The following is a 26,458-nucleotide window of genomic DNA, read 5'->3' on the forward strand; positions in this document are numbered from 1 at the left end:
CAGCTCACCCCGCCGAGGCACATTCTCTTCTCCCTCTTCCCTGGCTGCTGTTTGCACGAGCTTTTCTCAGGCTTCTTGCCCACCTTATCCTTTATCTACCCTTCACCTACACATCTGCAATGGCATGTTCACTACTATCTTTACAGATGTTGCAGAGCATCTGCTAGGTCGTCTGGCCTGGTTTGCTGCCCATAGTTAATGAAATACTCAAACTACTCACAGTTGGTGGTCAAGGGACACTGCACCCTCCCCCCTTGACTTGTAATAATATGAATTTTTGAAGAATATCCAGTTTCTTAGGCCTTCTCCCCTTCTGTCCTCACTTTAGGCCTTCCTCTCTGAATCATGCAATGCATGTCACTGTCCCCTGCTTGTCTCTCCTTCCCCCTACTTCTCTGGTGGTCCCTAAGTTTCCTCCATGGGCTCTTTCATCAAGTATTAGTTGAGCACTGACCACGTGCCAGCACTATGCTAGGTGCCGGAGATGCAGAGTCGGTTATGATACGACTTCTGGGCTCAAAGATCTTATGACTGATAGGGGAGAAAGAGAGAAGCAGACATGCAAATCAAAGATGACACTGTACTGTGATCAATATTGTGAATGAAGTAAGTTCTGGGAGGCCAGAGGAGGGACATGCACAGCAGACCTGGTGGGGGAGGGACAAGGGAGATGGACCAGAAAAGGGTTTCTGAAGGAGTTCGTGCTTGGGCTAGAGGAGATTTTTGAAGGAGGAGGAAAACCAACAGGAAACATGAGAAAAGGTAGGGATCATGGAATCAGGAGGTCTTTTGGATAAAGGTAACGAGCTAGACACATTGAATGTGAGGTGCCTTGGGCAGCCAAGTAGAGCTTAGTCTAGTAGATGCTTGGATACTGCTATCTGAAGCTCAAGAGAAATGGCTGGGTTGGAAATAGAGGTCTGGGTGATAGTGTTTGCATCCCTGGGTTTGGATGAAGTGGCTTGGGGGGGATGTGGAATGAGAACAAGGAAGCCCTAGGGAATGAGCACAGGCTCGTGCACAGAGCCCCTGGAGGAAGCAGCAGCCGAGGCACGTACAGACTTCACAGGAGGAAGGACCTGAGGGGAAGAGGGGCTGGCCAGCAGTGCCACCACTGCAGAGACGTCAGATCAAACGGGGACAGCAGTCAGTGCAGCCTTAGCAGGGGCCTGTAGTAAAGGTGGTGAAATGCAAGTAGACAGCACCCAAAACACTGGATGTGGCAGGAGGGAGCTCAAGGGCTTATGGCACTGGGATTTTAGTTTTTATGGTTTTGCTTTTATTTTTTAAAGATTGAAGAGAGCCCATTGGACCTTTGCTACTGGTGCTCTGTTTCTTTGACAATCTTCCTTTGTAGAGTTAATTTTCTTGCCAGACCCCTTAATGTCATGACATGTCTCAATTCAGGGGATATTTTTACTTTAGTCAACCTCCCAAACTCATTTTCAGTTTTTTCCGGATATTTTCTTTGATATTACTTCACTTTATTCCTAGCCAGAAAAGAGATTATATTCTTCACACCCACAGTAAGAGCTCTGGAAGACAGCCTCTGAAAATCCCTTTGGAGGCACAGGAGCGGGCCCTGTGATTGAGTCTCTTACTTACAGCAGGATACAGCGCCCGGCTCCATTCGCTTTTTCTCAGAGCCGTTGCCCTTGGCCTCTGGGGATTCCCCATGAGCAGCACAGATTACTGCAGCCACAATCGCTTGGTTATATGTCACGATGACTGCTTATGGCCCCGCAAAGATAAGGGACCCTCCATCATCTCCCATGGAACTTGAAACTAAAAGAAAGTTTGCACTCTATGATAACATACATCATAGTAAGTAACACTCCAATTTCATTCTTTGTAGTGTGTCCACAGAGACCTGGCAGCCAGGAATGTGCTTGTCACTCATGGAAAAGTGGTGAAGATATGCGACTTCGGATTGGCTCGAGATATCATGAGTGATTCCAACTATGTTGTCAGAGGCAATGTGAGGCTGCTGTTTCTTACATATTTTTAATACTGCTATTTTGTGTTTTGTCATTATTACAGTAAACATCTGCACTCACTGCAGTGCATTTTTTGGATTGTGATAACATCAGAAAAAACTCTCACAGCAGTTTGCTTACTTATGCTTAAAAGGTTTTTCTGCAGCTTCAGGGAATATTCCCTCTATAGTAAGAGTGAGCAAAAATAGTATCACATCTGTCTTTGGTCTAGCTATCAGAATAGGTCAACCAGGGCTCTTTCAGTACCATTCTCACTTAAAAAACAAAAATCTCATTACTTGCACTTATGTCAGTTCCCTTAGCTATAAAGCAACTACTGAGTTATGTTTCCAATTACGAGAAAAGCTAATAGTTACAATAAAGCATTTTTCACAATATATATAACATAAACTAAATATTAAATATAAAAATTAAAAGGCATAGAATTTAAATATTAATTAATGAATATTTGTCATCCTGTTACTGTTAACACAGGGAAACCTAAAACATGACTGAATGTGCTTGTTAAAAAAATACAACTAAGGACAGATATGTTGTTTACGAGAGAACTATTAGAAATACTAGATGATAAAATTGTGTAGTTGAAAGAGGGCGGTTTTTAAGAATTCCACCCAGCTTTGAGCCCCTATTCCACTTCTTTTTGGTTATTCATTTTTGGCATTTCTCTGCATTATTACATGAAATAATAAAAACAAATGCTGATATAGTGCCTACTACGAGGATACTTCAAAAGGTTCATGGAAATAGTTGTACGGTCTTTTAATGCTATTTTTCCATGAACTTTTTGAAGTGCACTCATATGTGCTAAGCACTATTCTAGTTGTTTTATGTTTATGAATTCATCTAGTCCTCAGAGCACCCACTGTGTGGGTGAGGGAACCGAGGCTAAGAAGTCACTCGCCCATGGCTACACAGCCTGTGGACTTGCCCATGGAGAGTCTGAGCACTGAGTCTATGCAGAGCACTGTGACACAGCTGGAGTGCTTCCCGTGAGGGTTAAGCATGTACCTCCTAGTGCTGTTGTGAGAATAAGCCAATAAAACCAGCATGAAAGCACCTCATGCAGGGTAAATGTCCAATAAATGGGAAAAATCAAATTAAACTGTATTCCCACTAGAATCAAGTAATCATCTTAGCTGACTTAAGATCTAGTCCTCAGTCATTATAGCTGAAGTTATAAATATGATGACTGCTCATATACGGTTATGCAATTTCTACCCTATCAGCTGGTTGTCTCTGATGTGGGAAGGTGCATTTGGAACCACTATTAATTCCTTTAATTAATCAGATTACCAGACTAGCCTGCTTGATTCAATAAGCTCATCGATTTGTATAGGATTTAAAAGAGAGTTTCTTTCTTGAGCTTTGATTTTACTTGGCAGATTAAATGTATGCTGTGAAGGGTCCCCAACCCATGAAAAGAAAATCATTATGAAACATTCTGCCCCAGTAACCTATCCTTCTTGTGTCTTGATCCTCTCCTGAGGCTGTATAAGTCATAACCCCCTTTCATGCTATTGGAAAGTACTGAAGCCACAGAAGCCAGCCTGGTATCATTTCTGGAAGTGATGACATATGCCATCTTTACCACATTCTTGCAGGTGGCATTTCCACTGAAGTTCTTCCAAGAAATGCTTTAACAAAAGATTCCACTAATTCACTTGTACCCACTTACCTCTGGGCAACTGACCGGCTACTTCTTAATGGAGAGTGAGGATCTACTGTTAAACTAACAATTCCAAGCACAAGCCTTTGTTCAAGATGAGTCTTAAATATGTTTTGTTGTTTAGGCTACTATTATTAGAATGTTAATCTGAAAGTGAAAAGCTTCCACTTGAAGAATGTGGTTTTCTCAATTAAGCTTTAAGAGTGGCCTTAGGAAGACCATACATTTCATCATGTAGCTGACGAGAGAAAAGAAGTAATGTTTGTACGTGGAAAATTCACCTTCTTACCTCCTCTTGGGTTTTACATAGGCCCGTCTGCCTGTAAAATGGATGGCTCCTGAAAGCTTATTTGAAGGGATCTACACAATTAAGAGTGACGTCTGGTCATATGGAATATTACTCTGGGAAATATTCTCACTTGGTATGTTTGGCAGTTTGCTGCCCTCCCTGGGCTCAGGGCTTTGCACACATTTCTGCTCTTTCTGCACTCCTCCCCCACTCTGCTACCTCCTAAGTCAGAGCATGGGTGACATGTCGCCTCGATTGCTCCCATAGCTTGCTGGTCTTACTATTCTTTTGGAGCATGTGCCACTTTAGGCTTTATTTGCTGGTGTCCATAGGTCTGTCTTTCCCACTGTCTATAATCTGCTTGAGAGCAGGCACCCTGACTTTTTATTTTCCAGTTGTAGCCCTAGCACCAAATAGTGTCTGGCACATCAGAGCTCTCAATACATATTTATTAATTTGATGAATTAATAAACAAATGAATGAAGAAATGAATGAATGGCTATATTTCTCCAATGTTTTTCTCAGGTGTGAACCCTTACCCTGGCATTCCAGTTGATGCCAACTTCTATAAACTCATTCAGAGTGGATTTAAAATGGATCAGCCATTTTATGCTACGGAAGAAATGTAAGTTCAAATCAGACTGTAAATTGGTTGAAATCAAAACTTTACAGTAAAACTCATTAATGCAAAGTTCATATGATTCCTCTTAAAAAAGGAAAGAAAACTCTTCTTTTTGTTTTGGGGATTTCTGAACAAAACTGAACCTTTTCTGTCCTCAGAGGCACCTACTTCCACATTTTAGTTCCTTTCCTTGAGGCATCCCTGAGGGCGATTAGACTCCATTTCCTATATCATATTTCTTTAAATGCAATTCTGCCCATCCTCTCATTTTTCCATTCTGATATGAGTTTAAAATCTAGTGGAGTATTTGCTACAAAACAAACATGCCATAAATAAGTAGCTCTGCAGGAATCAATGGTGCTTTATTACTATATGGAAAACAGTCTAGTTTGCTTTATTCAGATTTCCTCATCTTGTTCCTTATGCTATTATTGCTTTTGCAGATACTTTATAATGCAATCCTGCTGGGCTTTTGATTCAAGGAAACGGCCGTCCTTCCCTAATCTGACTTCATTTTTAGGATGTCAGCTGGCAGATGCAGAAGAAGCGGTATGTAGCAGCTAGGACTTTATAAAACATTATCATAAAGGAAATTGGTAATTTAAAATACTTACTGGTGACTTCGTAAGAATCCAGAGGTACCGGGTCATCTTTGTCACCACAATTTGTTTTGTTTACCCTTTAAAAGTTGTATGGGGTGAGACATATTTATTGATAAATGTTTTTTTTTTTTTTAAAATACCTTTTCTGAAGATTTCAGCCAATTGATCAATAAGTTAAAAGCTCTTAACTATCAGTGCACAGGATTAGACAACTAAATAAAATGTAATTCCTGGTCTCCAGAAGCCACCGACCTTTCCTAGTTCAACATGAAGCATTAGTATGTCATAATCACATGACTCAGTCAAGTAATATGGTAGTGCAGAAAGAGCACTGACCAGGAGTCATGAGAGTTGAATACCAGCTCTACCACTCTACCTCCTAACAGCTGTGTCCATTATGGCAAGTCACTTTACTTCTCTGGGCCTCGGTGTTCTCACCTGTAAAATGGGTTGCTAAGCTAGATGATCCTTGAACTTTGGGAACTTGGAATTACTTTGCTAACTCTTCCCCCATCAACACCACCTGGTGTAGTGAAGAGAACCATCCCCGGATGAAGTGAACGAAGGATGGAACCTTGAACTCCCAGTCCCCGGGTTCAAATCTTGGCTCCATTATTTTACTTCTCAGATGACTTGATTAAGTCATTTAATCTTTTTTGGGAAGTGTCTTATTTCTCTTATCTGGAATATGAGATCAACAAATTTTATTTCATGGAGTTGTAAGAAAGAATAAATAAGAAGATGCATGTGAAAAGATATAGCACATACTGGGCACTTAGTATTTACTCAATAAAATTAGAGTTAAATATAAATCCGATTCTTTGAATGAATTGTCTGTCTTCCTTTCTAAATTGTTGAGTCCATTTTCAATTTTCTATTCTCTCTATAGCCCTGTGTGAGAGGGTATGTGTCCTTTCCTCCTGTTAGGATTTTTAAAAAATCACTTATACAAACTAAGTTATTGTCAGAGAATTAGGTCAAAAGATTAGGGAAGATGGGAAGCCCCCAAGGTACTTATAGACTATTGGGCAGGTGACCTGCAACAGTTAATGACACTAAAAGATAAATTGAAAGAAGAGGTATAGGAAGAAACACGAAATGAACTGGTGAAGTAAAGAAAAAAGATGGATTAGTGCTGACTTGTTGGGTAGTTGGATATGGATTCATGGAGGCCTTATTTGAGCTGTGCTGTGAAGAATGAGTAGCATTTTGGCTGTTGAAGAATGGAGGGTGAATGGGATACTCCAGGCTGAGTGATTAATGTAAATAAAGGTTCAAAGTTGAGAAAACAGAGTGGAAAATAAATGGCTGTGGTGACCATATAGGCTGGATGAGGGATATGGAGGAAAACAAAACTGTAAAGGGGCCCAGCCAGGGAGGAGGGGCCTCTGCCACCAAAGAACCCCTTGGCTTGTTCAGGATGACCTTGTTCTTGGGTTGAGGTTCTCCCTTCAAGTCCCCAAACCCACAGGATGTCCAAATCCCTCTCCCTCTGTTCAGGGAGCCCGGGAGGTATCAGGAACTGTCAAATGGCAACCTGTCCATGGGTGACGAGTCAGCCGAGGGAATCCATGCTCAGGGACAGGTGGTTCACCAGCTCTTCCTCCCTATCCCTTCCACTCTGCTCCCTCATCCTCCCTGATGGAAGGTTCTCTTTCCTACCAGAATCAGAGCCACAGACAGCACACAGGTAACACAGTAGCCCCTTTAAGTGCATTAGAAATGGCGCCTTCTCTGGGTGGGATAAATCCAAAAAGGAGCCCCTTACTCAGGACCCACAGCCTCCTCCAGTCTGATCCAGTCTAAAGGCGCGAAGCTAGATTGGGTTCAGCTCCCCCTTGCCCACTGTCCTGGGCACGTTTGTGCAAGTCCTGACCCACATGCGCACACCAGGCGGCCCTGCGAGCAAAGCCTTGCTGCTTCTGTGTGCACGTGGCTGCTCCCGCTGTCCTGCTCCCGTCTCCTCAGCACAGTCATCTAGTCCCCCAAGTAGGAAAAGTGGCCTTGCCAGCATGCCCAGGGTAGTCTTCCCTGGTACACATGTGAATGCTTTTGTAGAATCTTTTCTCTGTTTCATGAAGGACTAGGGAAGGAAAATGCCCTCAGAGAATCAGGCAGGAGAGAGAAATACACAGAGAAAACATGGGCTCATACTTCTAGACCTAACCTGAACGCCAGTGGGGTTAGTTCAGGGAATCATTGAATGACATGTTAAGGCATTATTTAGACAATGGTGAACCAATGAAGATTTTTAGGATGAACAAACATACTTCAGTCTTTAAGACCCATATCAAATATTCTCTCCTCTGCAAAGCCTCCCCCAGCTTCCCTAGTCAGATTTCTAGCTCCTTTTTCTGAATTCCCATAACACATATAACTCAGAGACTGAAATCATATTGTATGATAATTGTGCTCTACGGGTCTGTCTTTCTCATCACTAGACTTGATCCGTGAAGGCAAGGATGATGTCCCGTTCATCTCTGCATGACCTGATGTAGTGCCTGCCCATGTTTATTAAATAATGAATGAAGGTCAGCATGAAAGTAGGTTCAAGACCACATCTGTTTTGTTCATCATTGTATACCCAGCTGCTAGCATAATGCTTAGTGTGTAGAAGGTGCTCAGCCAACATTTCTGGAAGGAAGGAAAGGAAATGTAAAAGTAAGTTTGAAAAGCAAGGCAAAAGATGGGACGTAAAGACATCGGTGAAGAGCCCACAGTAGCATTAGAGATGGGGGAGTGAACTAAGGTGGAGGCAGTGGGGATGGTGGGAGGGGGGGACACACATACGTCCCCTTCTGAGAAAGGGGACCGAGCTCACATCATCTCCCCTCACACACCTGCCCCATAAATTGTGTGAAATATAGATAGATGTTTTTTTGAAAATAAATGAGGCCATAATTGCCTTTGAAAGCCAGACAGAGATCTCTTTGTGGACCAGAAACTGGAAGATCACTGAGACAATAGAAGCAGTTAAGACTGGACTGAAGAGGGAAAACCCGCAACAGAGATGCTTGTGAAAAGCAAGGAAGAGCCTAACACGGGGGCTGGGAAGGGTCCCGCAGGGCCGTGCAGCGGCTGAAGTGGGGGCGGCCACGTGGTCAAGTCAACAGAAGACTAAATGCGGGCGTTCACAATGTAAGAATAACGCCTGCTAAGACGGAAATGTAATACGTGACTTCTGGCTCAGTATAGGAAAAAGAGAAAGGACTGTAGAGAACATAATCTGACCACATGGGGAAGAGAGAAACAGACAATTCATGGAAATAGAAAACACAAGATGGCAAGAATTAGTGAACCCACTTAAGAAAGAGATTTTCAGAAGAAATAAAATTGTTATCACACAGGCCACATTGACTAACCTCAGTGCAGGGAAATGAAAAATCACCAGCGGCAACAACAACGATCAACCCAAACTCCTATACCAAAAATTAAAAATCGTGCCTCTTAAAGAAGTCTTCGGTGAAGGAGGAGGAGGAGAGAAAAGAAATAAAAATGGACAGTGCCTGTTAGAACCTGTGGAGTTACCCAAATTCATAGTTCTAAATTCATTTTTTAGAAAAAAAAAGAATGAAAATAACTGAGCTTTCAATTCCAAGAGGCGGGGGGAAAACAATGAAGAAGGAGAAAACACAGCAGAGAGGAGGAGTGGATGCCGGTAACAGAATGAATGAAGCAGGCCGGCGGCAGCCACTAAACTGGGGTGTGGACAGGAAAGCCGGAGTTGTTCCTCTGAGCTAATGATGTAGCTGCTAATGTGTTCTGAGTATTTATCTTACGATCTACTAGTGCATTATCCATAGTAATTCATTTAATCCTCACGTCAATCCCTTGTGATAGGTTCTATTATTTTATCTCTTTTGCAGATTAGTAAATTGAAGTAGAAAGAGGTTTGGTAATTTGCCTAAGGTGACACCTTGTCCACCTAGGATTTGAATGCAGCGGTCCGGCTGAAGTTTAGGCTATATGTTAATACTATACGTTAACAGAGTATACAGATCTACTACTAAAGAATATTACCTTTGAAGTGAACAATTAAGGACAAAGTCACAAATAAATAACATTCAGAATAAAAAGGAGAAAATAAGGATAGAGGCACTTTAAAAAAATATATAAGAAAATTTATGTACCTCTTTATAGTGACGTATTTGAAAACCTAGGGTTTCACATGTTTATAAGGAGAATGTATTCATGTATTACTTGTGCAATTAAGAAGTCATTTAAAAATTACTTAAAGAAATGGAAAGGAGCGATAGGTCATAAGTAGACTCGGTCACTGATTGGCCGTGGAAGTATAGAGAGACTGAGGGGTCAGAGGTGGTTCTGAGACTCCTGCAGGGTGGGACTGGGTGGCTGGCAGTACGGTAATGAACTCAGCTGTAGACGGGTTGCATTTGAAGTGTTGCTGGTGTTTATGTTACAGGCTTCATTAGAAGGTTAGGAATTCCATGCTAGACACATAGGTTTTGGTTTAACCTAACCAACTGCTGTGTCTCCTTTACCAAAACCACGTATGAAGAGTTATTGCTCATCTTTAAGCTGTCATTGTGCAGCACCAGGTTCACAATGGATATGTTTTGGTTCATAAGTATATAATTTTTAGTTTTCTAGAAAGAAAAATGAAGAATAGGGACAGTCTAGTCAGTTAACACTATAACTGACTTTCAAAAAACAAAACAACAGAAAGAAATAGTAGCGAGGGAGGGGGAGAGGGGAGGGAGTTTGTAAAATTTAAATAGACTGCACAATCCCTAAATCCCAAAGAATTCTTATAAATAATAAAAAAAAAAAAACATGTATAGCCTTTTATGTACTTAAAAGGGCAAAGGAAATCAGCAGGTTATTTACAATGAAATGCAAATGGTTATTAAATATAGAAAAAGATGCTCAGCTTCACTTAGAATGAAAGATATGCAGGTAAGGAGGTAAAACTTGTACCCGGTAAAGTGGCAGAGATGTGAAAGATTGTTAATACCCACAGTCAGGAAGGCTTTGGAGAAAACAGTGTTCCCAAACGCTGTTGGTAGGAATAGAAATGTGTACAGTCTTCCTGCAGGGCAGCTGCTGACATGATCCGGCTATTCTACTTCCCCCACTCGTCCCAAAGATAGACCAGGTCAAGTGTGTACGTTCCAGTTTGTGTTATCTAACCAGTCCATGAAAAGGTTAATTATGGTACATCAGTATGACAGAGCCCTGGGCTGCCATTAAAAAAAATATATGTAGGGGGAAAAAAAAAAAAACCCACACACAACAAAAAAAAGCAGTTCTCATAGAAGTAGAGAGTAGAATAATGGTTACCAGAGGTGGGGGGTTAGGTGGGGTGGGGGAGGGTTGGGGGAGTGAAGGGGGTGGGGGGGGAGAAGTGGTGGACTAAAGGGTACAAAAACTATCTACCCCAGGTGAATCCTCGTGCAGAGCATGCATGTATTCAAACAACACACTGCACAAATATGTACAAGTAAATGTTAGAATAAAAATTAAATAGAAACCCCCAAAACAACAAAATGATAAGTGGCCATGCTTAATGAATAATGAAAAAATGTAACACATGTATCATATGAACAATATAATAACAGTATGTTGGTAATTGGAAAACAAGATACTAAAACAGAATATACAGCCCGAGCCTATTGACACAAAATTCTGTGTGCACAGCAAGCTGTCTGTAATGGTGGTTACCTCTGGTGATTTTTAGTTTTTTCTGTATACTTTTCTGTATTGCTTAAATTAGCTCTATGAAAGAGTGTTCACTTCATAATCAGAAAAAAAAGTAAAGTTATTTTCATTTCGGGGAAAAAAAAAGTCACCAAACTCCCAAGTGAAAACTCAAGAATCAGTCCCCTGTATTTTTTTTTATTGAAACAATTGATTATACATATTCGTGGGTCAAGTCCCTGTATTAAGTGCATAATGAGCAGATTTCTTTTTGTGGCCTTTCTCTTTGATGATTTTTCTGCATGATCGTAAGATTTCTAGAGTGACATTTTATATCTGAGTAGAAGCAATAATGAAATATTTGACTCTGACTTGATTTCTTCATTAATAGAAGGACCAAAATTGCTTTGTCAGTTAATCTGTAGAATATACTCTAAGACCTGTGCATAATAGAAGTACTTATGGATATGAAACAATCATTTTTATTTAAATAATTTGCAATAAAGGCACATAATGTGTAAGTCTTAATCAGATGGTAATCAGTGTTCTCTTTCCTGTCTCCAGATGTATCAGAACATGGATGGCCATATTTCAGAACATCCTTCCATCTACCAAAACAGGCGACCTTTTAGCAGAGAGATGGATTCGAGGCCACCCTCTCTACAGGCTCAGGTTGAAGATATGTAGAGAAACAGTTTAGTCTTAAGGACTTCATCCTCACCCCCACACCCCCGCCTACCTTAAACAGGCTGTAGATAACCAAAACAAGATTTATTTCATCATTAAAAGAAAATATATTACCAACTGCTACTTCGTCGGATTTTTCTCTAGAAGCTGTCTGCATTTACTCTTGTTTTGAAAGGGACTTTTGTAAAATCAAATCACCGTGTGTGCAAGGCAGGAGGAGCCAGTAATTCACTCTATTGGAGCGCTGACCTGCATCCAAGGCTTTTCAGGTCGGCTTGGGTGGAAATTGGGTACCCGAAATGTAGTATATTCTTGTAAATACACAAAGCAAACCACTTGCTAAGGAGAAGCTAATATGATTTTTTAAAATCTATGTTTTAAAATAATATGTAACTTTTTCAGCTATTTAGTGATATATTTTATGGATGGAAATAAAATTTCTACTATAGAAAAGTTCGTCATTGAATTATTTACATGGTATATTTAGGGCAAGACAACTGAGATTGTGTGCAGTGTTTTGTTTGTATGTGTGTGTTTCTGTTGAGAAGGCCCATCCCGTGAGATTTTTTTGTTTGTTTGTTTGTTTACCTTTTTTCTCTGGCTGGCTGGCTGGCTGGGGGGTTTAAACCCTTGCCCTTGGTGTTATAAGGTGGTGCTCTAGACAACTGAGCTAACCCGCCGGGCTTCTCCCCTGAAACCTTGTGAGGGCTTTCTGTCTAGATCATCTGGTGGGCTCTTTTTAACAGAGTCTACCTACCGTAAGCTGTTATTTATCTTAAGTAAATGTCCTATCTTTTCATTGGATTTTTAAAAGTTTGAAAGCAGGTATGATTTATGCCAATTTGTATGCTTAACTCCTATATATTTGTATATACAGGCAGGATGCAATAAATGTGTGTATTCAAGTAAAAGCATAAAATATGCTTGATATTAAAAATGCAAATCATTTTCTACTTTTACTTATGTAATAAGTGAAATCCCTCTTTTATTCACACAACCCAAATACCAAAATGCTTCTTTAGGAGAACTACTGTTAAAGCTTAAGGTATTTTTTTCCCCATCTTATTTAAATGTATTTACATTATTCATACATATTTACACACACACACTTCTTTGTTTTTTACATAAATGAATCACCCTAGTTATACTTTCAAATGTGCCTGTTGTTCCATATGATGTATCAACATTTACCTAAATATTTCTATTTGTGAGGCCCTTCTCAGTGTGCTAGGCACTATGTTAAGAACAATGCATATCTATGCATTATTTCATTTAATCTTCGTAACTACCTTATGAAGTAGGTACTAAAATTACACCAATGTTTTTTTTCCTGAGGAAATTGAAGCTGAAGTTAATAACTTGTAGTCTCCAAGCCATGTTAACACTTTCCTTGAGATTACTCTTATTTTATTGCATTTATTTATTTATTTTTATTGTGGTAAAAAACACATAACATAAAATATACTATCTTAACATGTTTAAATATACAGTTCAGTAGCGTTAGGTATCTTCTTATGGTTGTGAAACTTCCACAAAACTCTTTCGTTTTGCAAATCTGAGACTCTGTGCCCATTAAATTCTAACTCTCCATTCCTTCCTCCCCCAGTCCCTTGCAACCACCATTCTACTTTCTGTTTCTATGAGTCTGACAACTCTAGGTATCTCATATAATTGGAATCGTACAATGTTTGTCCTTTTGTGCCTGGCTTATTTCATTTAGCATAGTGTCCTCAAGGTTCCTGTATGTTATAGCATATGTCAGAATTCCTTTGTTTTTAAAGTTGAATAATATTCCATTTATGCATGTACTATATTTTGTTTATCCATTCAACCATAGATGGACCCTTGGTTGCTTCCACCTCTTGGCTATTGTGAATAATGCTGTGAACATGGGTGTGCAAACATCTCTTCAAGACCCTACTTTCAATTTGGGGGTGGAACATATCCCCAGAAATGGGATTGCTGGGTCATATGGTAGTTCTATTCTTAACTTTTTGTGATATTTATTATTTGTAAGAACCTGTTGTGGTGAGTGTGTATTTCTTCAGCCATCTTTGTCAATTCCCAGTTCACAGTAAGAGCACTGTGACTTGGGGTATTAACTTCTTCCTAGCGTATGCAGTTTGGTGGGACTTTAGTCAGGTAGCTTTGCCTTCTAGCCAAGTAGGGTCCTTGACCCACACTAGGCTAATAAACTTCCTTTCTTGTGCTGGAACTTTGTACCTTGGCTAGATTCAAGCGAGGATGGGAAAAGGAGTTGGAGCTTATTTATACAGTATCAGTTGTTGAGAAGAGGGACACAGTTCCCACTTCCTAGATTTCTGGAGCTGCTTTGTTCCCTCTTCTTTCCCAAGCCTTAGTCTCCAGTCTTCCTGTCAGTCATAATGTCTCTAGTAAGTCCTCTCTGGTGCAGTGAGCCCAAGTTTGCCTCTGCTTACAACCTGAGAACCTCGACAGGTACCGCTGTACTGACTTACAGGCTCCTCAGCAGGACTTGGAATTTCATCCGCTTTACCTTCTCTAGAAAGTCCCCTCTGCTTTGGTCTGCCCATGATCTTTCTAGCTTTGAGGGCTATATGAATTTATTTTCATTTTTACATTCTTCTATTATCTTGATAGGATTTGAGGGGGGAGTTGAGTCACAGGTGATTGGTAAGCGCTCTTGAACTGCTTGTTCCACAATGATCGTTGGTGATAATAGGGAGGAAAATAAATGAATTTCCTTCTACCAGAGTGATTTTGCTCAGGACACATGCACACTTTGAACATGACTTCTCTGTGGATGGAGCCAAATAAATATTTATACCTGGAATCTCCAATGGAGTACACCCCTTGTGTGCAGTGCTAAAGGATTTGATTTCCTTGTAAATGAATATTCTCTTGTTCGTGAGCTTTATAAAAATGGTCTCCTACTCTATGTAGACTTCCAGATCCTGTTTTCCTTACAAAAATCAGCATTCTGCTTCTAAGATTCATTCATGGGATTACCTGGAGCTGAAGTTCCTTCATTTCACTGATGTACACTGTGAGTATGAAATTACCGCTGTTTATTCATCCTCACGCTAATGACATTTGAATCGTTTTGGGGGGTAGTGATTCAGAGGTGTTCTTCATATTATCGTACTTTATAACACCTTTTGCATATGAAAGTATGGTATCTAATAGGCAGCATTCTCTGTGAAATGATGGCACTTATAAACGTCTATAGGGAAAATGAAATTAGACTCATTAAACCCAACTCTTACCACACAGTTGATTTTAGTTTGGGTTAAATTGTGTTACTGACATAAGTACCTATTTTTACCATCGCATAAAAACGCAACTCACAAGCACGAATTTTGGCCCAGTGTTGCTGTTTCGTTGGGGCAGCCCCATCTGCTAGGCCTTTGTGGTAATCTTGCCAGTAGGTGACGCCCTAGCACTGCTGTTTTTTTAGTTGATCCCAGGCACCAGGCTAATTTTAAGTAGCAGAATTACAGAAAAGGTCAATCAGTTGCTTACAGGAAAAACAACTCTTTATACAGATAACTTGAATTCATTTGTTCGGTATCCAGTTGCTTTCTGACTAAGGTAATGAGTGTGCATTTTATGTACGTTATCACATTCCCAGCATCAACTGAGCAGCCTAATGTCAGATGCTTTTGTAGAGCCTGGTTTTTATCACTCTCATCTACACAGTGTATTCATTTGAACTTGTTCTTCTCAGAGCACCTTTCATGCTTAGGAAGTGTAACTAGTATGACTTTTGGGAATGTTTTGCACTTTCAGTTCTAAAGGGAAATAGCAGTAATATCTTTATTTTTAAGTTCTGCCCCCTCCTTTTGTCTGACTTGACTTTCAATATTACTTTTGAGTATACAAGGGTACTTCAAAAAGTTCTTGTAAAAATAGAATTGAAAGATAATATGAATCTTTTCATAACCTTTTTGAAGTATCCTAGCACACCAGAGATATTAGGGTGTGAAATCTAACCTGTGTGGTAAATTGGCAAACTAATTCATCCTATAGTGTTTCTTGTGTGCCTGCCATGGGCACAGTTCTAGGTGCCCAGGATACAGAAGCAAGAAGATGCAAGGTTTCTAGGCTCCCAAGATCAGTAGGGGCTGAGAGGTGATATGCAAGTAAATAAATGCAATAAGCAAGGTGCTTTCAGATAGGGATAGATACATTCAAGAAGAAAATAATGCAGAATGGCATTTGAGAGACTACTGAGAATGGGGTAGAATTATTCCTTAGACACCTCATCCTGTTTAATGAACATTTGTTAAGTACCTATTGTGCTAAGCATTTGGGATACAGGGAAAAGGTAAAGCATAGTACCTGTCCTCTAAGGCAGCAGTAACAACAGATGGGAAATCAAGTTCCAATTGGTTGACCTGTGTATTAGTCCATTTTTGTGTTGCTATAACAGAATACCTGAGACTGGGTAATTTATAAAGAACTTGGCTCATGATTCTGGGACAGCTGCATCTGGCGCAGGCCTCAGGCTGCTTCTACTCCTGGTGGAAAGTGGCTGGCAGTGGGCAGGTACAAGCAGATCACATGGCCAGAAGAAGAGAGTGAGGGGAGGTGCCAGGGTCTTTTAAACAACCAGCTCTAGTGGGAACTAATAAGGGGAGAACTCACTACCCCCACCCCCCAGGGACAGCATTAATCCATTCATGAGGGATCTGCTCCCATGACCCAAACAGCTCCCAACACTGCCACAGTGGGGATCAGATTTCCACATGTGTTTTGGGGGGACAATAACATCCAAAATCTCTCAACCTGTAACCTGTGTGAATAATCAGCAAGAATTTCCCTAGGATAATGATGACATTAAAATACTAATAACACCAAAAAATTATGAGTATCTGGCTTGACCGCTCAGTGAAATATGGCCCCTCCTGGCTTTGATTATGGGAACGCTTTGATTGGAAATGTTCATGATGCAGAGATCTCTACTTCCTGGATTAGAACCTTAAGCCTGTGTTTGTTCATTACACACGTATTCTGGATTAGCTTCTCCCAGAGGCACTAAAACGTGCTAAACTGGTGTTTCATAAAAAGCAAGCTTGTGCATTCAGCAAATATAACCCGGTGAGCAGAGCTGGCATCCGTCACTCACAGAGAGGGGGAGCTGGGTGCGCTGCTGCCTGCAGTCGAACACAAGCAATGGACACTGCAAAGGTCAGCTCCATGGACTCGAGAATTATGGACGTGTTTGGGAATGTCATTGAGCGGTGTCCTCTGATTGCAGCCACTGTTTGGTCTCAGCGCTCATTCTCTGACTTGGAGGATTTGGAGAAGCTCTTTCTGCCTTTATTGACTCTCTTCTACAGGGAGGTAATGCTTCAGTATTAGACATTCTTTGCAAAGGGATTTCAAATATGCGTATCAAAATATTTTTAGGTATTTTAGTCTGGTTGCTTATACTTGCTATATTTATTTAGCTATTTTTATTGGAAAATTCAATAAGTTTTCTTGGGTTTAGTACATGGGAGTCAGGCACTGGCAAGGTGTTAGGTCAGAAGTGGACAGAAGGAATGTACATGGGCGAGGAAAAGCGGCTGTTACATGGGAGTGTGAGAGCTGCGAGGTCACAAGAGGAACAGGACAGAAGGCCTCACTCAGGGTGACTTAGAGGCCAAAGGTCAGGCCAAGGGCCCAGCCTCTCTCAGCCACTGAGTGTTCGCTTTGGGAATGTCTGTATGCAGCAGAGGAGATATCAGAATATCTCCGGAGCCCAGGGGACAGGGCAAATGGCTGACATTTTTACTAGAAGGGGCCAGTTTGGGCTGGACTGCTGAGGAAAGTGACTTCATTCAGATCAGCAACTCCCCAAGGGAATGAGGAGGAAAAGAGGCGAATCTGAAGGAATCCCTCTGGAGAAAGGGAAAGAAATTGTTTATTTCTTCTGGGGAAAGAGAGAAAATGAGGCACTTTTGGGCGTGGGGTGGGGAGAAGAGGAGGTGGCGGTGGAGGCCAACCCGAGTGGCTCAGAATGACACGCTCAGCCTCACAGCGCAACAGTCACCTGCGGGGGCGGACAGCTGCTGCTCTCCTGCGCCCCCCAAAGGGGCCAGCGGAGTATCGCCGTCAGCACCAGCTTTGACATCCTGGGCGGCTTCCAATGGCCGGTGGGACATCTCCAAAAGTAGGAACTCATTTTAATTCGTCTTAGGCACATCTAGGAACAGCAGAGGATAATGTTTTAAAAGTAAACTGACAGAGGTGTCGGGGCCATGGTGACACCCGCCTGCTTCAGGGCCTGGCCGAGGCCGAGCTCTTCAGCCCCCGCGCTTGGCTCGGGCAGCAGATGGGACGGGAGCTGACAGACACAGGGCCTGCGAGTGTCAGTGAAGTGACTCCTGCTTCTCAGCCCGCAGCCTGCAGGGCGAGCTGGGAAAAGCAGGAGGCCCTGGGAGCCCAACCTCATGACGTCTAACAGGAAAATGGAGGAGGCAAAACGAGAGCCTCCTAAGCCGCAGGGGGCAGTTTTTAAAGGGTATGGATGACATTTTTTCTATCAAGAAAAAAAAAAAAAAAAAGAAGGAAAATCCCATGATTTGTCTTAATACCCAAAGCGGTGGTGGGGCTGGGGAGGAAATGTATTGAGAGAGAAAGCTAAGACGGCATGGATAATTTAAATCTGTTAGCCATTAGTTTGTCCAGTGATTCAACAGACATTTACTTGGGGTTCATAACTCTGTGTCTGGAACTTAAATTTTTTTTAAAAAAAATTCTCTATTTCCATCTTCTTTCCCATCAAAAGTCACCCCAACCCATTGGGCTGCAGGTTGTAGTGAAGGGTAAGTCCAGTCATGGTCCTGAGCACGTTGGTTGGGGCAGGGAAGGGCCTTCGCCCCCTCACTGCTGAGATCCTCTGTGCCACAGCCAGTGTTGGAATCCCAGGTAACGTCGCAAATAGGGTATTGGGACTTGGTAAAGTTTTGCTGAATGAATGGATGACATTGTTCTTAAGGAGATGTTGAAAGATGATGGATCCTGGTATTACCCTTTCCCTACACATTTTAACTGGTGTGACTTCAGGGGTAGGTCAGTGAGACCAAACGGTTGAAGGGACTTTGGGCCAACAGGACAGCTGTTTGCTTCTGCACCGGACGCAGTTCTCTGGAGGGACCTCACTGCTTGTGGAGCCTATGCTGCTGGCTACGCTTGTCGTAGAGGCAGCTGGGAGCAGAGCCTCAATGCTGTCCAGGTGGCTGCTCCGTATCTAATCATCTTAATAGCATTAGATAAGTGATGTTAGCAATAGTGATAATAATAATGATAGCAATAACAAAGTAACGTCCACTGAACAACTTTTGAAGAAAGTGGCAGGACTGGGAGTCAACTCAACAGATTTTGAAGGATTCTCCAGAGAATTAAAAACAAGTCTAGAGGTAGTTTCAAGAGGTTTCATTCATTTATTTGTTCAATTAATATTAAAACGTAACGTCCTAGACCCCGTGTTTCTTGTTTAAATAATCAAATAAAATAGTCTGCTGTACAGCACGGTGACAATAGTTAGTAATAATCTATTGTATGCTTGAAAATTGCCAACAGAGCAGATTTTAAATGTTCTTACCACCAAAAACTGACAAGTATGTAAGGTGATGGATATATTAAAAAGCTTGATTTCATCATGTTCCGATGTATACATATATCAAAACATCAAACTGTGCATCACAAATATATGCAATTTTTATTTGTCCAAAAAAAAAAAAAAAAGGATTTATTGCATAGACTAATTTTATCCCCTGGATAGTAAGAAACAAACTGGGCATAATAGCGTTTGAATCCTAAAACCAGAAGGAACCTTAGAGAGAAGTTCAGGAGACGGTGCTCTGTCTGGTCAAGGATTTGTTTTAGATGACCTAAGAAAACTCTTCACCATTAACAGAATACTGAAAATCGGGTTTCTACAGTAAACCAATGTTGGCAGTCCATTTAGGTTATGCTATGATGACTATTGGCCAGTAGGTGGCAGTCCAGGATTAATATTCACCTCTAAGTGGCCAAGACTCCAGCTATTCAGTTCCTACAGACTAAAGATGAGGCAAAGGCTTCCCAGGCGAGAGGATTGGCAACAGTAAAGGGAAGAAGGTTTAAACACGGAAGCGCGCGCTCAAGCGCACACACATCCAGTAACTTGAACTTATTCAGGAGCCATTTGTGTTAAAAAATCAAAGAACAATAAACCTTTCTGAGGTTAATTGTGCATCTCTTTATGGCTTTTTAGAATTAGATAATGCCGTAATTTATTATTTAATATTTGTTAGAGAACATATCTGTTGAATGAATGAAGGAGCTGGATGCTAATAATTCCCTTATAATGCAGGCTGTAAGGGCTTTAAATCGAGCTACTAAAATGTATTCATTTGTTTTTCTGTCAAAAAAAAAAAAAAAAAAAAAAAGACACTCCTTCCCAAGATCCCACGACTGATGTGTTGGTTGACAAATTCTTACTGAGTGCCTGCTATGCCCCAGGCATTGTCCTGGGCACTGGGAATTGAGCAGTGAGCAAGACAAGGGAATGAGCTTACATTTAGTGAAGATAGACAGGATTAACATCAATACAGTTATTTCAGATTCTAGAAATTATTAGAATAAAATATATACCACTGTAGAAAATTATGTAATAAAAAAGTCATTCTTAGGAGGTGAAATATAAGTTTAAAACCATAGGATGAGCGGGAAATAGCCAAGACCTACAACATCTCTAAGAAAATAAATGTGAGACTAGAACAAACGTGACATTTGGGGGACACAGAAAGACCAAGGGGGGGGGTCAGAGAATAGTGGAGAGTGGAGAGATGTGAGGGAAAAGAGCAGGAAGGGCCAGATCATGTAGAGCTTTTCAAGTATAATAAGGAATTAGGTTCTCCTTTTGCAATGAGAAACACTGTATTTCTTCCTTAGAACGCTGTATAGGGGCCGCATTAGACACAGGGAGAGCTGGTGGAGGGGCTGCTGCTGGAGTAAAAGTGAGAGGTGAGGTTGCCTGGACTGTGATCGGGCAGTGGGGATGGAGAAATGTGGCCGGATTCTCAGATAGATTTTAGAATCAGAGCCAAAGGGATTTTTTTTTTTTAAAAAAATGGATTTGATGGGAGAGGCAAATCAGAAAAAAGGAGAGTTAGTCTGAGCAACTGGGTGGGTGGTGGTGCCACTTTGTATCATGAGGAAGAGTTAGAATTGAGAGGACAGGGTGGAGGAAGGGAGCTTGTTACGCTGAAGGTGTCTAACAATCATCCAAAGGAAAATGTTGGGGGCTCAGTTGGGTCATAACAAAGAAACTCTGGAAAGCTAAGGGCTAAACTAGATCTGGGTGTCACCAAAGAATTGCTGGCATTTAAAACCAAGGTTCTGGGTGAGACTTACTGCCTCAGTGTAAGCAGAGAAGGGAAGAGATGTGAGTACTGAGTGCTGGGTACTTCAGCGTGATTGATCTGGCAGAGCAAAGACAAGTGACCATAATCTTTTGAAAAGGAGAGAGGGCCAACCATGCGACATCCTCCCCAGAGGATGAGAAATGACCAGGGCACTGGTCTTTGGGCCCAGATGAGATGTCCTCACCTATGACCTTGGTGTTGCAGACTGGTTGGTGGATGGGGCTGAAAACTTGACAGAGGGAACTTGAAAGGGAAGGTGAGGAAGTGCAGAGGCAAGTAGACAACTCCTTCCAGGTGCTTTGCGGTCGGAGGGGGCAGAGAAATAGGGAGAAGCTAGAGGGCAACAGGGAATCAAGGGAAGGCTTTAATTTTGTGCTGGAAATGAGTGATTGTAAGGCATGTTTGTGTGGGGGTGAGGATCAGACAGTGGGGGAGGAGGATGTTTGACATTATAGAAGCAAAGTTTTTAAGAAACAAAGAGGGTCAGGCTTCAAGAACACAAATGGAGAGTTTGGTTTTTCCATAGAAGGGAAAGATCGTCCAGTGCACCAGGCGTGAGAACACCCGAGTGGGTACAGACGCAGGGAGGCAGGTGGACTGTTCCAGGCCGCCAGGCAATTGCCTGTTCTTCAGTGGCCACTGCCTGCCCTGTTCTTCTGCTGTAGAAACACTGAGCATCCTCTCAGTGCCAGGAACCCTTCTAGATGCAGAGATTCATGTCGTGTGGTCCCGGCCAGTAATACACGTCCACACCCACATCTCTAGATATGATAGCCTAGGGCACAGAATTTTAGGAAAGATTGAAGAACGGGCAGCAGCGAGATGCCCAGAGAACCGACCGTGGGACACTCGAATGGCCTGGCCAGCTTTTGGGCCTTCCAGGTGGGGACCCTCAGGACTGGAGGCAGGGAGGTGGCAAGTTCCTGCCCACAGTCTCCAGCCTCCCACTGGTGTTTCTGGCCACAGCTGGGCGTGCCTTCAGGGTACAGCCTTGGCGGGGGGGGGGGGGGGGGCTGGGTCCTTGCAGAAGGCAGGTGGACGGGATCTGCGCCGTTCCCTGGGGCACGCAAGGTTTGGGGTAAAGAAGGTGGTCTTGGCCTGGGCAGCGCTGAGCTCTGTTTCTTCCAAGCTACCTGCCGTTCCCTGCCTGACTCCCAGCGCCTTTCTCTTGTTAGGCAGCTGAGGGGTGCGTGTGCGCGTGTGTGTGCGTGTTTGTGCCTATGTGCGCGCGTGTGTGCGTGTGTCTGTGCGCGCGCGTGTGCGTGTGTGTGCATGGGTGTGTGCCTCTGTGCGCGCGTGTGTGCGTGTGTCTGTGCGTGTCCGTGTCTGTGTGTGCGCGCGCATGTGTGCGTGAGTGCGTGTGTGCGTGTGCGCGCGTGTGTGCGTGTGTGTGTCTGTGCGCGCGCGTGTGTGCGTGTGTGCATGCGTGTGTGCGTGCGCGCGTGCGCGTGTCTGTGCTTGTGCGTGTGCGTGCCTCTGTGCGCGCGCGTGTGTGCGTGTGTCTGTGCGTGTGCGTGTGCGTGCCTCTGTGCGCGCGCGTCTGTGCGTGTCTGTGCGTGTGCGTGCCTCTGTGCGCGCGTGTGTGCGCGTGTGTGTGCGTGTGTGTGCGCGTGTGTGCCTGTGCGCGCGCGTGTGTGCGTGTGTCTGTGCATGCGCGTGTGTGTGTCTGTGCGTGTGCGTGCCTCTGTGAGCGCGTGTGTGCGTGTGTGTGCGCGTGTGTGTGCGCGTGTGTGTCTGTGCGTGTGTGCGTGCGTGTGCGCGTGTGCGTGCGTAAATTCCAGTTCCTCTTTTCAGTCTCTCTCCTTCAACCTTCTCTCTGCCCTTCTCCCGCCTCCTTTCTCTTCTCCGCTCCCTCTGCTCCCCACCGAGGTGGGACACACGCTGGTCCTAGGCAAACATTAACTCCGGGCGATGTTTTCAGGAGGGGAGATAAACCCAAGGGGAGTGACAAGTGACGCGCAAGGGCGAGAAGGGCGAGAGGCAGGGCCGGTGTGCGTGGCTCGGCCGCCGCCTCCCCCTGCTCCGCGGTCCGAGCCGCAGGGGACAGACCCCTCCCACCAATAACCGCTTCCCTCCGAGAGTAAGAAACGGGGGGGAAGGGGAGCCCCGACTGGCCGACGAGGCGGCGCGGGCCGGTCCTGCGGTGTCGGGGCGCATAGAGCCGCCCAGGACACGCCGTCCCCTCCCCCGCAGCCGGGGCCCTTTGCGGGTCCCAGAACCGGGTAGGTGCGGAGGGGATCCCGGGCGGGCTTGGCCTCAGGACCGAGCCGGGTTCCCGCAGGCCGGGCAAGCGGCCGCGTGTCACGGCCGCCCCCAAGCCCCGGCTGAGGCCGCTCTCCCGGGTGGGGAAGTTAACATCCGGATTCTCGCACCACCCGGAGGGGCCGGACGCGGGGAGTGGGGGGGAAACCACTCCTGTTTGCAGCGCCAGAGGGGTAGGGCGCTCACGAGAGGGGTTCTAAAGACGGTGACGGTGGACGGATGGGATGACTGATGACATGAGTTGCGTTTTGAACTCCCCTTAATCTTGCAGGGACAGCCGGTGTCCTGAAAGCGCCTGCGATTTGGAGTCGAAGGTCCAGGCGCGGTCAGCTGAGTGACCATGGGCAGGTCGCCTAACGCTTTCTGAACTTTCATAGACTCCTCTCTTATGTGAAATATTGCCCCCCGTTCCTACCTCTCAGGACATTGGTCGTGTTAGCGCAATTCCAACCATCATTTTATTGGGCAGAAACTATAAGGTTTCAGAAAGAGGAGATTATGCCATAATTAAAGGGGGTGTATTTTTAAATCTTTATTGAGATGTAATTTATTAAAGGGTTTCTTAAATGGTCCCCATTTCCAATAAAACCTCACGCCTACTCCCAGCGCAAGAGGTGCATAACCACTTTACTGACATACAAAGAGCCAGGTACTTCCTGCAGCACCTCAATCCAGTAATAATGACTGTTGATGTTTACTAGACATTAGGTGCTGTGTTTTAGGTAAAAGAATTGTCTCTAATCCTCAGAACTGCTGGCAAGTTAGGTGACATTATCCTCATTTTACAGCTTACCATATATGAAATCTTGCCGAGCCCCGAGGATTCTAGTTCTCTTTTTAGAGTGCAAAGCAAAATGATTGGCCGGGGCTCAGGGAACCCCCCCTGATTAGGGCTTAAAGTCCCAGGTATCACACCACGGGGTTCCAACTTTAGGCCTAGGAGATTCTGAGAAGCTTTCTCCCAATAAAACGTTATTCTCCTTGGTCTCTTTGGGATCTGTAGTCGGAGAAAGGGAATAAGCAGGGTGGAGGTGGGGTGGGGGTGGTGCAATTTCCCTAAAAAGAGGAAAGCCACTTTTGTTCAAAGGGCCGTGGAATTCCAACTGGAAATGGGTTTCTTTGCAGTTAATCATCTGCCAGGGTCTTTGGATTCTTGATTCCAGAAACCCAGAACTCACACTTAGGGTCACAAAATCCTGGGCATTTATTTGCCAAGCCCCATGGATGTTATCCCTCCGGATCCCCCCACCCTTGCCCGTTCTCCTTGGAGCAGAACGAAGCCCATTCTAGGGCTTTTGCAGGAAGTCTTCAGGCCCCTTGCGTCCGGCCCCTTTCGACATCAAAGCCCCCCTGAGAGCAAAGGACTTTGAGAAGATACGAAATGTTCAGGCTTCTTATCGCGTCCCCGCTCCCTCCCGAGCAAGTCGTAAATTCCGAGCCTCGGCGGCCTCCCTCTCTCCCCTCCACTTTTCTTGCCCCAAGGTCTCAAAGGACAAACCTGTCACTTCCCGCCCCGCCCCCGGGCTCTGGTCAGGACCGAACGTAGAGAGGTCGGAGGGGCGCAAGGCCCGGGACTTGTTAGAGGGGCGGGCGCAATGTGCGACCCTGTTCCTCCAGGACACCACCGCCTGGGGACTCTGCTTCTGTCCCGCAACCTCCTTCGGGGCGGGGTGGGGCGGGCCAGGGGCCGGGCTCGACCAACACTCCGAGACCCCGCCGAGCGCGCCTCCTCGCCGCGGTTACGTCCGCAGACCGGGAGCGCGTCCCGTGCTGCCACCCGGGCCTGGCCGGCCGCGAGCTGCAGCGGGGCACGCTCACGGCCGAGTCGCAGCGGGAGCAGAGCGGCGCGGGCCCGACGAGCCTGGACGCGGACGGGCGGCTCCAGCGGGCCGAGCTCAGCGCGCAGTACCGCGCGCGCCTCGGCTTCCCCCTCGCGATCGCCGCGCGCCAGCTGCACCGTCCGCCCGCGCAGGAGCTGCGCACGGCCCTGGGCGACGTGCAGAAGATCTGCCACCTGCGTCTCGCCTCCCTCCTCGGCGCCGACCCCGCCCGGCTGTCGTGGCCGTGGGGGCTGCGGCCCGGCTCTGCGCGCCCCGGGCGGGGGGCTGACTTAGGCGGGGAGTAGCGTCCACGCACGCGCACAGAGGAGGTGGAGAACTGAGGCAATCCCGGGAGCGATGAGCCCTCTCGTCCACCCACCCAGAAGCGCACGCGTTGCCAAAATCTATATAGTTTAACGTTTCGCCCCGATGTGTCCTGCTTCAATTCTTCACTGTCTTTTCGGATCCCAAAGCGCCTGTCCAGCTCTTGTTGGCTCCCCACCCTCTCCTGCTAAGCCCGAGCTGCAAAGCAAAACGGACGGAGAAGGAACCTGTCCCACAGCGGTTTGTCTGTTTGCCTCTTCTCCCTCCTCGACTGCTGCACCCGAAATTTGCATGGGCGCGGAAGCGGCTTTCTCGCTCCAGGGCACCTCGGGGAGCCGGGGACAGCAAAACAAGGCCCTGGCCTGGGTCCCGGGATGCGGGGAAGCCTCGGGAGGGGTGCGGTGGACCGGGGAGAGGCTCGCGAAGGGCCCGCGTTGGGAAGCGTCCCATGGGGGCGGCGGAGTCGCCGCAGCCCTTGATCCTAAGACAGGGTGGCCCGCGCTGGGTGCCGCGGCCCTCGGGGCCCTCGGGATGAAGGTGGGACCCCACGGTGCCCATACAATGGGGGGAAATCGGTGCCCGTAGAAATCTTTTCTGGCATAGTAGCCGGCTATGGGGAGCTTGTCAACCCCAACCCCGGGCACCAGAGCCCAGCGGGACTAAGTAGCTCCCTTCGCCGGCGGCCAGAACGTCCATTGCGGGCAAGAACGTCAGCATCGGTGCAGGAGGGGCCTCCACAGTCTCTCTCGCGCACGCACACGGAAGCTGTAACGGGCTCCAGCAAAGACCGCTCAGGGTTCTGTTGGCAGAGGAGAAACGACCCATCCGTGTCCGGGGTAAAGGCAGAGCTGGCGCTTTTGAAGACAAGAACCCCCACTAGTGACTAACCCCGTTTAGAGTTAGCAGCATCCAGAAAGCCTTCCTACCTAGAGAGCTGCGTGGCCACACCTTTGTTTCTGGGCCGATGTTCACAGAAATAAATCACCCCGGGAGCACTAGGAAGTTCAGTCAAGGAAACTCCTTCCCCCTTTCTCATCATACGGGTGGGTACTGCCTTCTAGTAGTAAGGGTGAAGGCAAGAGAAGCCGGTGGCAGGTGCCAGGAAAGCGGGCTGGGCCACCAGCCTTTCTGGGCCTGTGCCCAGACACCTTCTC

At 45.1% G+C, this 26,458-nt stretch overlaps 2 protein-coding genes across 2 annotated transcripts in view; both read left to right on the forward strand.

Annotated features, from left to right (window-relative positions):
• The window catches only part of FLT3 (fms related receptor tyrosine kinase 3), a 63,262-nt gene extending 51,741 nt beyond the window's left edge, over window positions 1-11,521 (forward strand). The window contains exons 21-25 of the mRNA XM_063101553.1: window positions 1,856-1,978; window positions 3,974-4,085; window positions 4,478-4,577; window positions 5,018-5,123; window positions 11,399-11,521. Coding sequence (XP_062957623.1) covers window positions 1,856-1,978; window positions 3,974-4,085; window positions 4,478-4,577; window positions 5,018-5,123; window positions 11,399-11,521 — 564 coding nt within the window. The remainder of the gene's footprint in view (window positions 1-1,855; window positions 1,979-3,973; window positions 4,086-4,477; window positions 4,578-5,017; window positions 5,124-11,398) is intronic.
• A 5,154-nt stretch (window positions 11,522-16,675) lies between these two features.
• Window positions 16,676-25,285, forward strand: URAD (ureidoimidazoline (2-oxo-4-hydroxy-4-carboxy-5-) decarboxylase). The gene is given in 3 exon segments (XM_063101554.1): window positions 16,676-16,814; window positions 16,817-16,846; window positions 24,912-25,285. Coding segments are annotated over 3 exon segments (543 nt in total).
• The last annotated feature ends 1,173 nt before the right edge of the window (window positions 25,286-26,458 follow it).

This window comes from Cynocephalus volans, chromosome 7 (genome assembly GCF_027409185.1).
Source record: "Cynocephalus volans isolate mCynVol1 chromosome 7, mCynVol1.pri, whole genome shotgun sequence".
Taxonomy (NCBI): Eukaryota; Metazoa; Chordata; class Mammalia; order Dermoptera; family Cynocephalidae; genus Cynocephalus; species Cynocephalus volans.